Raw genomic sequence first — 14,113 nt, 5'->3', positions numbered from 1 at the left:
ATAACTTAGCTGCATTTAATAATTATGAAAAAACCTAGAGTTGACTTATGCTTAAGATATGTAAAAAAATGGAAGTTTTAGGTACAAATTTGAGGTCAACTTTATACAAGTATATATACTAGTTTATTTAGAATTCATTCAAGAAAGGGCAGGGATGTCTGTGAATGAAATGATAAAAAATGTGAGGAAAACTTTAATTTTATTATTGATAAAAATGATTAGTTGCGACTTCAATTGTGCTTTTACTAAGATACTTCAGTAGAAACAAAATATTTCCAAAAAAAAACCATTTCACAGCCACAAATGTCTTACAAAATACTATTCTTCCAAAAAATGCTACTTTCATTATAACTACAAGAACAAAAAAGAACGCCTAATGGTTAAAAAAAAAAATTACGGCCCGACAAAAAAGTTTGCAGCAACTCAAGGAATATACTCATAATAATTTGGCTGCTTACATCTAACATACAGTCCTATCCTACATTCGAAGCTTGATTACATTCCTAAGCAGGAAGTTTCTAACTTTGAACTATTTCATTTCATCTTCTTTGATGAAGTTGTATTTCTTGCATGGGAATTAACAAAATCTTAAGAATGATTACTAAATGCTATCGCAAGGTTTAACAGTTCGCCCTTAGACAGGTACTTGCATACACCATGAGCGGAATAGCAGTCGAGAACAACTCTTTTTCTTTCACTATTTTCATTTGAAACATATGATTCTGTGTAAATATTCAATCCATCCAATGTATTCAAAAAGATTCCTATTGACACACTTCTTAGACAAAACCCTATCTTATCCGATATGATATCTTGGTACACCCTGTAATTAGTACTATTAAGTATCACCAAGACTTTATCGTTAATCTTTTTGAACCCTTCATTCGCTAAAACCAATGCTTCTGTACTCAAGTTATTTGAGATCACAGTCTCATAGAGGGAAAGATATTCATTAATCATATCTGCTTTCATTAGAGTAACTTCATGGATGCAGTCTTCATAAAAGTTAGATAATTCAGTGAATGTTGGTAGTGCTTTATATGGGGTCAAGTTGATGATTTCCTGGTTATTCCTAACAAAATTCTTAAGTATTGTCAATTTAATGATGAGCTTAGCACATTGTGGGTTACCTACAGCATTATCTAAAGGTGAATGATGATTCTTATGACCACGAGGAACAGAATTTCTAATATTAATATCAGCGCCATGCTCTAATAACTCTTTAATAATGTCAGATGAAAAATCTCTTCTTAAAACAGCAAGGTTCAGTGGAGTATTGCCTTCAGGGTCAGTTATATTGACATTAGCTCCATGTTTTAAAAGCTCTCTGACAAATTCCAATCCTTTGTTATGTAACACAGCATTAATTAGTGGAGTTCTTCCATTTCTGTCTGTTCCATTGACTGGAGCACCATGTAGCAATACCTCTCTGGCAATTTTTACAATCCTAGTATAATGAAGCACATTGACCATCACATACATGTGTTTTGAATTAATATAAGCAACCCCAGGCAACCCAAGGTCATTAATTTGTCTCTCATCTTCTGTAGCCTCTTTGATTTCATATTCAACCCTAATCATAATGGTATAATTTATTTACAAAAACCTGACAATTTATGAGCATATGTATTTTGTAAAACACTTAATGTAAGTACGTATGTCACAAACATTGATAATTTTGAAACATTAGCATAGATGTTGGTGATTACACCCAGCTGTTCCTTTTAAACACTGGCATTGTACCAAAGTTTTTCAACCTTTTTGAATGTTCATTATTTAAGTAATATTATGAAATACCATTTTTCAAAATTATGGTATTAACAAAACATATTATTTCTGCTGCCTTCTGTTGTTCGACTTTTGAAACTAGGTTTGCACAATGAATTTTCTTCTGATTTGTATTATCCTTATGCCTGTTAATCGTTGCAGTCATCAAAATTAGTGTCAAGAAGCAATGGTACTTTTAGCTGCATTTGTAACTGGCATCGTAGATGAAGAACTGAGGAATATATTTTTGAAAATCTGTTGTAACATTGATACCAATGGACGAAAAGAAGTGATTCTGCATTGAGACAGAAATGTCTGCTCACAGTAATCTTTCACTTCATCCCAGTATATGGCTGTTCACCCATAAATTTTTTGTTAACGCAGGAGGATAATTGTTTCTCGGGCCCATATGTAGAGCAACTCACATGATTGGCACAATTGCTGAAAATAAAGCATTGGAATCAGTACCATGCAAAATGTACTGTGCAACAATAACTGAGTCACAGTTAGAGGTTAGAAAAAATCAAATTTACATTGCTTAGTGTGCACATGTTTTTGGTGAAAATAAGTCATTATTGTCTTTATTATTTCATATATATTTATTTTTGATAATCATATAAATAAAGCATAGCAAAAGTAACAAATGCCAGAATATGTAAAACGACAATCAGACTGAATGATAACTTATAGCAATGGAAAAAACCACTTCGTGAAAACATTCTGCGCTAAGTAGTTTACTTGGGAACAATTATTCGTTTCTACAAATTCAGCTTCTTATTAAGTCAGTGCTGACTTGTTGAACATGAATGGAATAAAAAGGAATCCTGGCCGAATGAAGCTAAAGTATCCAGATTAAAGACATGGATTTTAAAATAGGCAAAATACCATATCAACGACCCGGGAAACAGAGTCATCTCCCATGATCGGGGTGAACTCAGTACACCACTCGAGTCTGTGTCCTCCCTTTCCGCTGAGTCCTTGCAACCTCAGAGGCAGACCAAAATGCTTACAAGATACACGAGTAGTGCAAGATCAATCCTGCATGACTAGGCCAATTGATAAACAAGATTATAAGCTCATTACGTGCACCATCTTACAATAAAAACATTCAGCATAATCACAACATAGTGCTGATAATGAATTTGGTATTGCGTCGATACAAAATTTTGATTCTATTTATAAATGAATGCTGTTGTAAAAATGAAGAAATACAATGCTCAACAATGATGAATACACAATGGGCAATTTCTTTTGTCGCACAGAAAACAAAAATGAAGGCGTGTTCATTTTTGTGAGAAACAGGTGAGCATATAAGGCCTCTTCATTTAAAAAAAGTGTTTTCTGAGGAAAGGTGTAGCATTCTACAGCCATTATTATTTCTAATATACATGAATGATTCACCCAGATATATTCAGAATGACAGCATGGTTCTGTATGCCTGGCTTTGCACCTGGATTTCGTAGAGCATTTATAATACAAAAGAGATTTATTAGGTATATAGCAAAAATACTCCCATGGTATACTTGCAAACCTTATTTCAAAGAATTGAAAATTGTAACTTTACCTTGTCAGCACATTAATTACTTATGTATGTATGCTAAGGATAATATGAAATCAAAGAAAACTGTAAGCAAAACTTTCACATTCAACCGAACTTGGCGTGCTTTTTTTGGTCTTGGCTCGTGCTGTATCTTACAATGGAATGCTAGGGAGTTTCCACGTCATAACCATAAACCCATGATTCGTCACCAGTTATGACCCTCTGGACCAGACCAAATTAGTGTCGTTGCAGACAGATTCTGACAACTCATTTGCAATGTTAATGCGTTGCTGCTTTTGGGCAAAATTGAGCAATTTTGGTACGAATTTCACGGCAACAAAACAGCTGATTATTTGTTCTTGTCCTATATTTTACTTTGTAAAGTCCTGGGACCAATAAATACAATTATCATTAATGAAACTGGAGAAATCACAATATAAACATAAATTATCAGAAATAACCAAAATGAAGAACCTAAAAAAAAATTCCCTCAATGAAATAAATGGAAGTGGTGGGATTAACAACAACAGTAACGTAATAGACGAATGTAAAACAATACCCAGATCAATTGGACTCAATTTATTGGAAAGATGCGAATTGATCATTTCAACTGATTGAAAGAAAATTAGAAAAAAAAATTTTGAAAAATCAGCATCCAAAAGAAAAAAATAGATGAAAAATTAAGTTCATTGTGATTTCTTTCAACAACTAAGAAATACATTAGTGCACTTATAGTTCTACACATTTTCTTGAAGAGGCTCTGCAGGATTGGGAAAACACCATTTCATTTTATTCTTTTATTCCTGGAGGCCTTGTGTCCATGGCAAATAAGGGTATGTGTATGCTTGACAATCTAGCATTTCAAATCTGTTATTTGCATCATTCTTAAGTCTATAAATGACATTAAAAGTGAATGAGATTAATGCCAGTGATGTTTCTGGTATGTCATAGTCCCAGGCAGTATTCACTGGTGAGAAAAGGCAAAAAAAATGGACAACACATTCAGCATGAGGAACTTATGAGTTTTCCCTTATCAACTGGAGAAAATTATCATTTAAGGGCAATGTGAGCTATGGAGATGTATGACAATGGCTTCTTTGGAGTCCACTGGAGTCAAATGAGGGTTTGTAAGAGAAAGAATTCAATTCTAGTGTACCTTAGAAGGGTGGAAAGGAATTTAGGTCAGGTTTGAATTCAAGGGTAAGGATGGTAGGAACTAACCACAAAGTTTGTGCCCATCCCATCAATGAATAAGTAAGTGACTAGGAATCCATTCAACTTTACAAATTAATATCAAAGGATAATTTAGCATTGAATATTTTCCAAGAATAGAGTCACAAAGACCCAGGCTTTGCAAAGTGCTGGATATTACAGATTTTGCAAGACAATTTACATAAAATTTTTTGCATAGGAATGAGTAAAGTGGGACACATAAAATCTAAGAAGGTCTTGCTGTTTGTCATAATCCCATGAAAGAAGGAAACAACTCCCAAAGCCATAAATAATTGCACCAATCATGTTCGAGCTGGGCAAGGAGCAGTTTCTTCTCCATATCCTGAGAAATAAATCCTGCACCACGGGCATCACCTCTGATAAAGTCAAGGAATGCATTTTCTATAAATCTGAACATTCACATGCACAATGGCTTGGTTACAGGGGAATTTATTTTATGGGGACATCCAGAAAACAATCATTCAACCTGCAAGTGGCTATCTGCAGAGGAGCAAACAGTGCAGTAAAAGAGTAACACTATAGGGTCGCAATTGACTAAATGGCTGAATTTGAAATATTTCCATGCCAAGCGACAAATTACCCTTTGCCAATTTGACCTGTAAGGTTGCCTGACATGGTTTACTAGGATCTCTTTCCTGACACCAGGGATCACCACCCAGAAAAGAACATTCACCCAAGAACTGCACACACAGGCATATAAGTATTGAACTTACAGGCATAGTACTCATCACAGCTGTTGTCAAAACAAATAGAATAGGCTAGTTAAGGCCATAGATCAACGAACATGAATGAGAAACATGAAAGATGATAATGGATACATGAATTTAAGCTACGATGTGGTAATCTCCTCTGTGCATTGGGGGTAATCGTCAACAAGATCCAAAGAGAAGTGTCTTTTGTGTAAAATGGCCCAGGATCACCTTCATTGGTACTTAAGAATGAATGATATAGGTCAAGGGAATACATGAACTTATGCCATCATTCCCAGGTTTTCCTAGTTAGGAGAAATGAAAATTTAATTTTCATTTTCGATGGAACTAGGAATGCACAATATATCTTAACTTCCTGATATTATATGAAAGGATGAAGATATCATAGATTTCAGGCAGAAGAGAGAAAATGAAATATTTGGCATTACTATTGTGAACATATCATGTGTAATAAACATTTTGCGGTCAGGCAACAACTTTCCCTGCAGAGAACAATTGTAGTTAAGCTAATTGTGTGCAACAGTTTTCCTGTTTGTTAAACAAGGTTAAATTTTTGATTCAAAGAAAGATTTTTCTTTAAAATATACATACTTCCTGTTACTACTCTTGGGGGCTGTTCCACATCTCAGGCAGGATATTTCACCACTGCTGGTGTCACCAACTTAAATTTGCCTCCAGCAATCCCCTGCCAGCTGGGTGACTCAGTTCTCCAAGGAAACTCAGCAACCCTCAAGGGCAGTAACTAAAAGTATGAGAACTTTAAGTGAGTTCACAAGAAATTCTCCAGGCCAAGGAGATGAAACGACAGCCATTCAATAAGTACCGAGACGAATGCTCTCATATTAAAACTATTCAATTAATCTTTACCATTTTTTCTAGGCTGTTAGTTGGTAACCTTGGAATGAGCTCTGATAGCTGTTTGATTATTTTATTTCAACATTTCCTCAAAATCTTCAGTTTATCATGGCAGTCCACTAGGTGATTGCACCTTAGAAGAGCAGAACTCTGTCATTAGATTTTTAGTTGCAGAAGATGTAAAACCAAGTGAAATACTTTCTATAATATTGATACAATCTGGGAAAAGTTGTATGAACCACATGTATGTTCACAACTGTGTTGATTGGTTCAAAAGTGGCCAAACATGTGTGGGTGATGAACCCTATAGTGGATGTCCAATCAACGTTTTTGGTCCCTCACTGGAATAAAGGATTGATGGACTTATTCGTGATAATGGAGGAATTACTTTTGAAAGGATAGCTAAGAAGTTTCACGCAAGTGTTCCTGTTCACCTGTTCGAAATACCATTCATGAACATTTAAAGTACAGAAAAATGTGTGCAAGATGGATTCCCATGCAGTTTTCTGATGCTCATAAAGAATCAAGACTTTCTCTTAGTCAAAACTTAAAGCAACAATATTTCATTGAAGGAGATGCTTTTTGAAAGAATAGTGACTTACAATGAGTTCTAGATCTATGTCTAATAGTCTGAGACCAAAAGTGAGAGTATGAAGTGGAAACACACCAGCTCTCCTGGTGCAATATTCTAGTGGAGTTGCCGTGGTAGACTGAAGATGTTGAGGTTACGTTGACATAAAATAATCGATCAGCTGATCAGAGCTTTTCCCAAGACTGCCAACCCCAAAATTATAGGCCAAAATTCATTCAATAGTTTAAAAATGAGGCCATGTAGGACAGGGAATGTATATTTATATTCAGGGACAAAAATTTTATCTTTTTTATGATAAATGTAAGTTTGATGGAAAAAGATCACCTTATCTAAGGGATACTATTCACCATTTTCCACAATTTAAAAACATACTGCACCCTTATATCCTCTACTGTGTATGATTGTTTTAAAAGATCAGAATTAGAAAGGGTTTTCTGCATCAGAGGAAGTAATTTGACCTTGGTCATTATTCAGCTGCATATGCTAACAAGAATCAAAGGAAAGGAATAAACAAACAGGGAAGGAACATTAAATACATATTTTTCAAAAGATGGCAAATGAAAAGGAATGGATCTAATTTATTTGGCACCATCCTTAGCTTGAATATAAGGTGTTTTGGTGCCCAGTCGAAATCTGTTAGATATACTTGCTATACAGTCAGAATATTCATACTTACACATAATGAACTGTAATTTTCTGTTACAGACGATGAATAATTATCCAGATGCTTTTTTCTGTAGAATAAAGACAGAGCATGTGTCTGAAGCATAACCCTAGATTCTCAAGCCAAATATTAAGATGACACTTAAGAAAGCAAGACAAATTGACCTTTAATGCTCTGACGATGAAGGCACATAATACTGGTAGAAGAAACTTGCTGTTTATTTTTGGGTATTGTATACTTTGTATCATACCTTCGTTTGCAGCGTAGTAAGTCTTTTCCTGAACGTCAATGATCCAACTGGTTAAAATAAATATTAGATGTTATTTCACCGTGGTGGCTGTAACTCGAAAACTAAGATTGCGGAATAATGAGAAATGAACAAAAATGAACCAGATAAAACCATTTAAGTGATTTGACTGTCATACATTTTAACTCTCGAGTCAGAATGGCTGAATACCTCTAATAATAGTTGCTATTCTTATGCCAAAGAAATGTGAAATCAATACGAGACCAGATGCGTCCATCAAGGTTATTATTCGGCCAGAAGCCTGCGTTAGTTAAGACAGAATCGTGCGCCCAAAAATTCAAAATACGAAGCGATAATGAGGAGGAAAACGATGAAGGTAATTTTTTAATGAAGGCAATCAATTAACCGACCCAATAATCATGAGCGACGCCGTTTATGGATGACGGTAATAGCCACGGCCTTCCGAGATCCTTCCCGTTGAGATATTGCCGATTCCGTCGCAGAATTATGGTTCTAGGCCGCTAAAATCTGGTCTCAAGATAAAAAGCATTGCCGAGTGATCAGAATGCAACAGGTCGTAAAATACGAGGAGGAATTACGGTTAGGAACACTTGATCACGAAATGGTCATTGCAAATATATATTCAAATAATTATCATTAGGAATTAACGAAACAGATACTTTAATTTACCTCTAATTTGAAGGTCGATTTTCATTGCTCTCAGCGAATTAACACCGACCGCTGTTGAGTGTTCTCAATACTTTATGACGAACCACACTGTTCATTAACTTAATTTTTAAAGTAGCATAGACCGAATTTTACGAAAATATGGAAAATCATTTTCATGTTCGAATAATGAAACAGAAAGTTAACTTCGTCTCCGATTCCACTCACGGAAACTACCCTTGGCCAAATCCAATTTCTAGTACACAATATTTTGTCACATATTAAAAAAATATACTGTTATTGAGAATGAATACAAGTATTCGAACAGTAACAGGGATATGCTTTAGTTCCACATTTAACACAATTTTCCAGTGTCACGTACCTACCAAGCCAGAGGTCGGCCTCTCTCACCATTAGGGAGTTCCTTCTGGAATGCGCCACTGTTGAAGCAATGGTTATCGTAGGATAGTGTGAGACAGGGTTGCCAAATGACATTGAAACTCGGAAAGCTGGCAGACGCGTACACAGGCAAGGGATGGAGAACTCTCTATGGAACAGCTGAGGAGGCTATGAAATTACCACCAGCACACGACCGTACATAAATCGAAATTACATCGGAAAAAGAATTCCCAAGTCGGATATGCCCTTTATCAGAAAATCCTTCTTGAGAAATTTTTCTAAGAATAAGTCATGGGGAATATAGGTTACCTGATCCGGCGTGGGTTGTCGCGGTTTTTTTTCTACATTCACACGTCATTCTATTAGCTACCGCTGAGGTGAATGGCAGGGGGTGATTCGACATCTGCAAGAAACTTCAAAACATTTTAATTGAATGTCTGTGCCCAGAAATATAAGAAGGAATTTAAAAAATGTAAATAGCTTTCAAAACAAATTACATGCACTGCAGTAGTCTAGAAGGATAAAAATATTTTAGTTTTTTTATGGGAGACGATCGACAACTAAGGTCATTTGCACCAGTAGGGATGGATGGGAAAGGAAGGGTGGAGAGAAACCCGGCGTCGGTGTTAGCCTACTCTTGTCCAAAGGCGCCAAGGGGTTCGCAGTTTAACGTCCCATCCGACGGACGTCCTAATCACTCAAACTGCCCTCCACAAACACCCCAAGTAGGGATCGGGATACCATTGAAAAATGTTTGTTTTCCCCAGGGTTGGAACCCGGGCCCTCTCCGTGGGAGGCCTGTACGTTAGCCCCCACAACATCCCGATCCCGTTAAGGGTATATATGCGAATCATTTGACACAATTTTTGCAAGCTTAAAAAATATAAATTTGATTTCTTTGCGCAGGTGTTTCAAGTTATCCCCATTTCATATCTTCGGCGGGAAAATGAAATCTTTCGGTAAATGTGTTGTCCTCACACTTGATCCCTCTACATTTATTTGGATTTCGCGCTTTCGCACGAAGAATTATTTCTGGCGATGAGGTCACTTCTTACGCCACACTGTTGCCAAACACAGTATGAACTCAGCGAGTGCCATTTGAGGGCGGGGTTTCCGTTTTAGTGGCATAGAGACAAGGAATATCTGGATTCTCGATATCTGGATAACTCGTGCATTAGGAAGTTGGCTTTCCCCACTTTGCGCTTTGCTGCGCATATTAATCTTTTTATTTCACTTTCTTTTGCCTTTTCCTGGTGAGACATTTTAGTTCCAATAGGTTATGTTGTAAATGGTTTCATAACATGCAGTCCGGAACAATGGAGTATTGTTCCCTGCTGCCCACTTTGCAGCATAAACTTTGTCCTGTGTTCATTTACCGTTTGGCTACCTCTATTGGAACTGTTTCAATTCCCTTTACTGATTGAAATGTGGTTCCGAGAATATTAATATGATCTACATCGACCACAATTTGTTTTTATTTATTAACAAGGGTTACTTAATGCCGACTCTGATTTTCTTTATTTAATCTTAAGAGCCAAGTTGTTTGACATTGCTTGTTATATGTCCGAATTCTGTCACGAGATTCACATTTTAACATTTGATTTCCGTCATGGCTTTGGTGAGACCTACTAGTTTAGGAGGGCATCTGGAAGTCAAGAAGGATAGCTGATAATTTGTCTCTGCCTTTGTAAGCGTACACTTGTGTTTAATCCACGAACTGTTGATATACTCGATCCAAATTCAACTACAAAAATGTCTTACTTCGAGTGTGCAAAGTGAGAGCCGCAATCTAAGGAGATGAAGATGGTCCTGTCCTCTTCATTCCCTCGCCAATACCCTTGTCCAATCGATGACTGTTTCGTCGCAATGCAGGCCCCTCGTCCAAAGATTTCCTCCACACGTAAAAATTTGGCAAACTCTTACGCGCGGAAAAATAAGACGTGTATCCTGTGAAACTCCACACGCACGGCAATGTATCCTTCAAATACGCAACCCACGACATTTTTGTTTTTTTTTTAACATTTTTGTTTCTAAATTTAGTATTCCTATATTATTTTTTCTTTCCATACTACACTGCGGTTGATTGGTAATTTATGCTTTCGAATGGTACTTTGGGATATTTTCATGGCTATTCACCTTGATTTTATATCGTTTAAAGCATTTCTTTTTTATCATGATGCTCATGCAAAAGGAGATGATTTCCTGTTGCTGTTTTGACCCGCTCGCAACCGTCCGCAAAACCGATTGGAGTCGCGTCTGTTCACTCATCGGTATATGGATGTACAAGTCAAGGCTCTTTGCGTCAAAGGAATCTCTTACTCCATAATAATCAGCAGAAGACACCATTCCAATATTCATAATATCTCCCAGTATGTCAATAATTTTGATAAATGTTTCATCATCATTGTCACTTGAAAGTAATTATTATTCTGATTTACTCCTCATTTGGATTTTGTCCTACTTCTCCTTCCTGAAGCCACCATACACAGACAGAATGGTAGTTCAGCGGATTGTGTCGTCTGTTACGTCCCAGAGGGTCCAGGGGATAGTTTGGGCCATCCCCACATTATTAAGAGTTGTTTATGACTTCCTGGGTAATTTTATTTAGCACAGACAAAGGAAGTGGTCCCTAATATCTAAATTACTTGAAATTAATTATTTTTATGATTTACTCCTCATTTGAATGAGTCCCCACTTCTCCTTCCTGAAACCATTATAGACAGACAGCATGGTATTTCGTGCAGACACAACAAAGAGGAAGGTTTTCCTTTTTGTTAAAGGCAATTAGACCTCTAAAACCAGTGGTTCAAAGAAATGTTTTTCTCTAAAATCTTCTTACTTCCTGTTAATAATGCTCCTGGGGGCTATTCTTTGTCTCGGGCGGGATATTCCTTAACAGCTGGTCTCACCCCCTTCAAGTTGCCTCCAGCAATGCCTTCTCAACTGGATAACACTGTTCTCAATGGTGACAAACAAACCTCATGTGCAGTAGCTAAAAGTATGAGAACTTTAGGAGCAGTCCACAATCTTACAGTAGATCTATTGGTGCCACCCTTGATCCCTCTTCTCTTTTTTTCATAATCGTCCCGATCAAAGGACTGACAGGACTCATGATTCCTGTCAGACCTTTTCTCAATCAATTTTTAACAGCCGCTCGGCGATTTTGTGTCCCTGGCGGAGAAATATTTCTGGAAATGAGGACAATGCTTACCCCGCACTGTTGCAAATTACAGTAAGGACTCAGCGAGTACCCATGAGCGATTTGAGGAATGGGAGAATGAGGGGAGGGTTTGAGTTGGTTCGGAATTGAGACAGAATTAACATGGATTAGGCAAAACAGAATGCCTTTTCAAAGTGATTTAGGGCACCCTTTTGCTTTATAAGAAGAGGACTGTGGTGTAGTGGATATAGTTCCAACACAATTCTGAGAACATGTAGCAAAGATCGAATATTGTGATTAATTGGAAAAAAAAATACATTTCAAAAAGGAGTAGAAAAACCATTTTAAACATGATTAGTGTCCTGGTCGGGGTAACCTGCGTCATTTTGAAATCCGACATTGGTATTAGGGCTAACTATGTTCCAAATAATAACAGCTTAATTCTTTCCGGTTACCATTAATCCACTCTATACATATTAACCCCTCCTGCAGCTTTTATGCCTATCGTTCTACCTATCACCGCTGTTGCTTTTGTAAGCGTGGAATGGGGAGTCGAGCTAAGAGCCTGCCAACTGCAGCAGAATTTTTATTCATGCAAAAAGAAGACGCTCACGTCACATGGTTGGAGCGACGGCTGCCACCACTGAATGTTCAAGGCTGCGGGTCACGGCTCATGTTGTCGTCAACAATGCTGTCTACCATGGATCTGAAGAGATTCTGAACTCCTTCCGGGAATTGAACTCTGAAAGTGAAGCGCGTGGATGGTGTGTAGTGAGCTGATGTGGCACTCTCGATCTGCCGCCTTGTCCCGAGAATAGATCGTGGACCTCTGGTTTGGAGCCAAGAGGAAGGCATCAATCAGAGGTGACGTGCTTTCTACAGGGATATCAGGGTGTCGTTCTTTGACCTTCATCCGACGATCCAATCAGGTAGGAACCCCCTGAACCGTTCTGTTGTTCACTACAGGTCTGAGGCCGCCAGGTGTGTAGCGCGTAGGATATTTGAGCACTGCAAGGCATTTTTAGATTAACTGTAGGCCAATTAGTGGGTCTCTAAAGTCTTCTTTGCCAAATTATGTAGCTTTAAATGAAGTGTGATTCAGTGCTTGCATTGGTTCATTCACAATCAATCAGATAGCATCGGACAGAAAGATTTATAAGGGATTCAATATTAATCAAAAGACAATCATTGATATAAATTGTCAAAACCGCAATGCCTAGGGGAAATTATCTGTTTTGGTAGTAAATTGCCGAAGTTTAACAAAAAAAGTCACAGAATAACATTACCTTATTCAAAGCACAGGTGAAGATATAATTATTGGGAGAGAAAGCAGGTTAATGCGCATATTACCACCGCCAGTCTTGAGAGACCATTCAATACTAGAATTAGTTAAACAAATCAAAGTTTTTTTTTCAACTCAATGATCGCAACGTTATGATGGGTGGAGATGTTAATGTCCCATCTATTGACTGGAGCGCATATAGTTTGAAATAGGGGGTAAAGACAGAGACATCTGTGAATCCCAATTGAATTCTTTTACTTTGAACTCCTTGTAATCCATAATATTAGAGCAGCTAAGCTGGGAATCACTCACGGAGCATACTCATTTGATTAATTCTTTTGTAAAAGCTCCATCATAATTAAGAAATAATGTTTACATATTAAGTAATATTTATATAGCTGGTATTTAATTCGGTTGTGCCATTTTTCAAAATGAATAAAGTATTATTATTATATATACCATGACCAGATGGATCGTTAACTTTTAATTTCAATGAAAAAAATGAAGAACTTTGGCTTACTAACTTTGCCTATGTAGATTTTGCCTTTATTGTACTACCAATGGCAGTTGACTTTCAGACATGTAATTTGTAAAAAGGATAGAATATTCTTAAAGAAAAATATAGTATACAATCCACTTATTTCTTTATTTCAATTTTAATGAAATAATATCTCATACAAAATTTTTATAAGAAAACACAAATATAGCTTAGGTTCAGTAGGTACAACAAAAAATTGACATATTTGTTTCCTTTACAATGACTTTCAGCGGACGAAATGGGATAGAGAGCAGATTAAAGCTATTATATTTACCAACAGAAAAACGCTTAACAAGCAAGTAAATTATGAATTAAATTTTAATCATATTTGCAATAACATTTCATAAAAAATTGTCAAAGAAAACACATATCTTAGGTTCAGTAGGTCCCAACAAAAAATTAACTTATTTGATTCCTTAGCATTGACTTGCAGTCCATGAATGGCAATGGAGAAATGACT

At 36.7% G+C, this 14,113-nt stretch overlaps 1 protein-coding gene across 1 annotated transcript in view; it reads right to left on the bottom strand.

Moving 5' to 3' along the window:
- Window positions 1-588: 588 nt before the first annotated feature.
- The window catches only part of LOC139688196 (putative ankyrin repeat protein RF_0381), a 15,174-nt gene continuing 1,649 nt past the window's right edge, over window positions 589-14,113 (bottom strand). The window contains exons 2-3 of the mRNA XM_071585623.1: window positions 5,913-5,992; window positions 589-1,573 (exon numbers count right to left, since the gene is read on the bottom strand). Of these exons, the coding sequence (XP_071441724.1) occupies window positions 589-1,573; window positions 5,913-5,992 (1,065 nt within the window). The remainder of the gene's footprint in view (window positions 1,574-5,912; window positions 5,993-14,113) is intronic.

This window comes from Hetaerina americana, unplaced genomic scaffold, assembly GCF_022747635.1.
Source record: "Hetaerina americana unplaced genomic scaffold, ioHetAmer1.1.p SCAF_2, whole genome shotgun sequence".
NCBI classification, from domain to species: domain Eukaryota; kingdom Metazoa; phylum Arthropoda; class Insecta; order Odonata; family Calopterygidae; genus Hetaerina; species Hetaerina americana.
The sequence above is the reverse complement of the archived record's forward strand: the minus strand, read 5'-3'. Positions and strand labels throughout refer to the sequence as shown.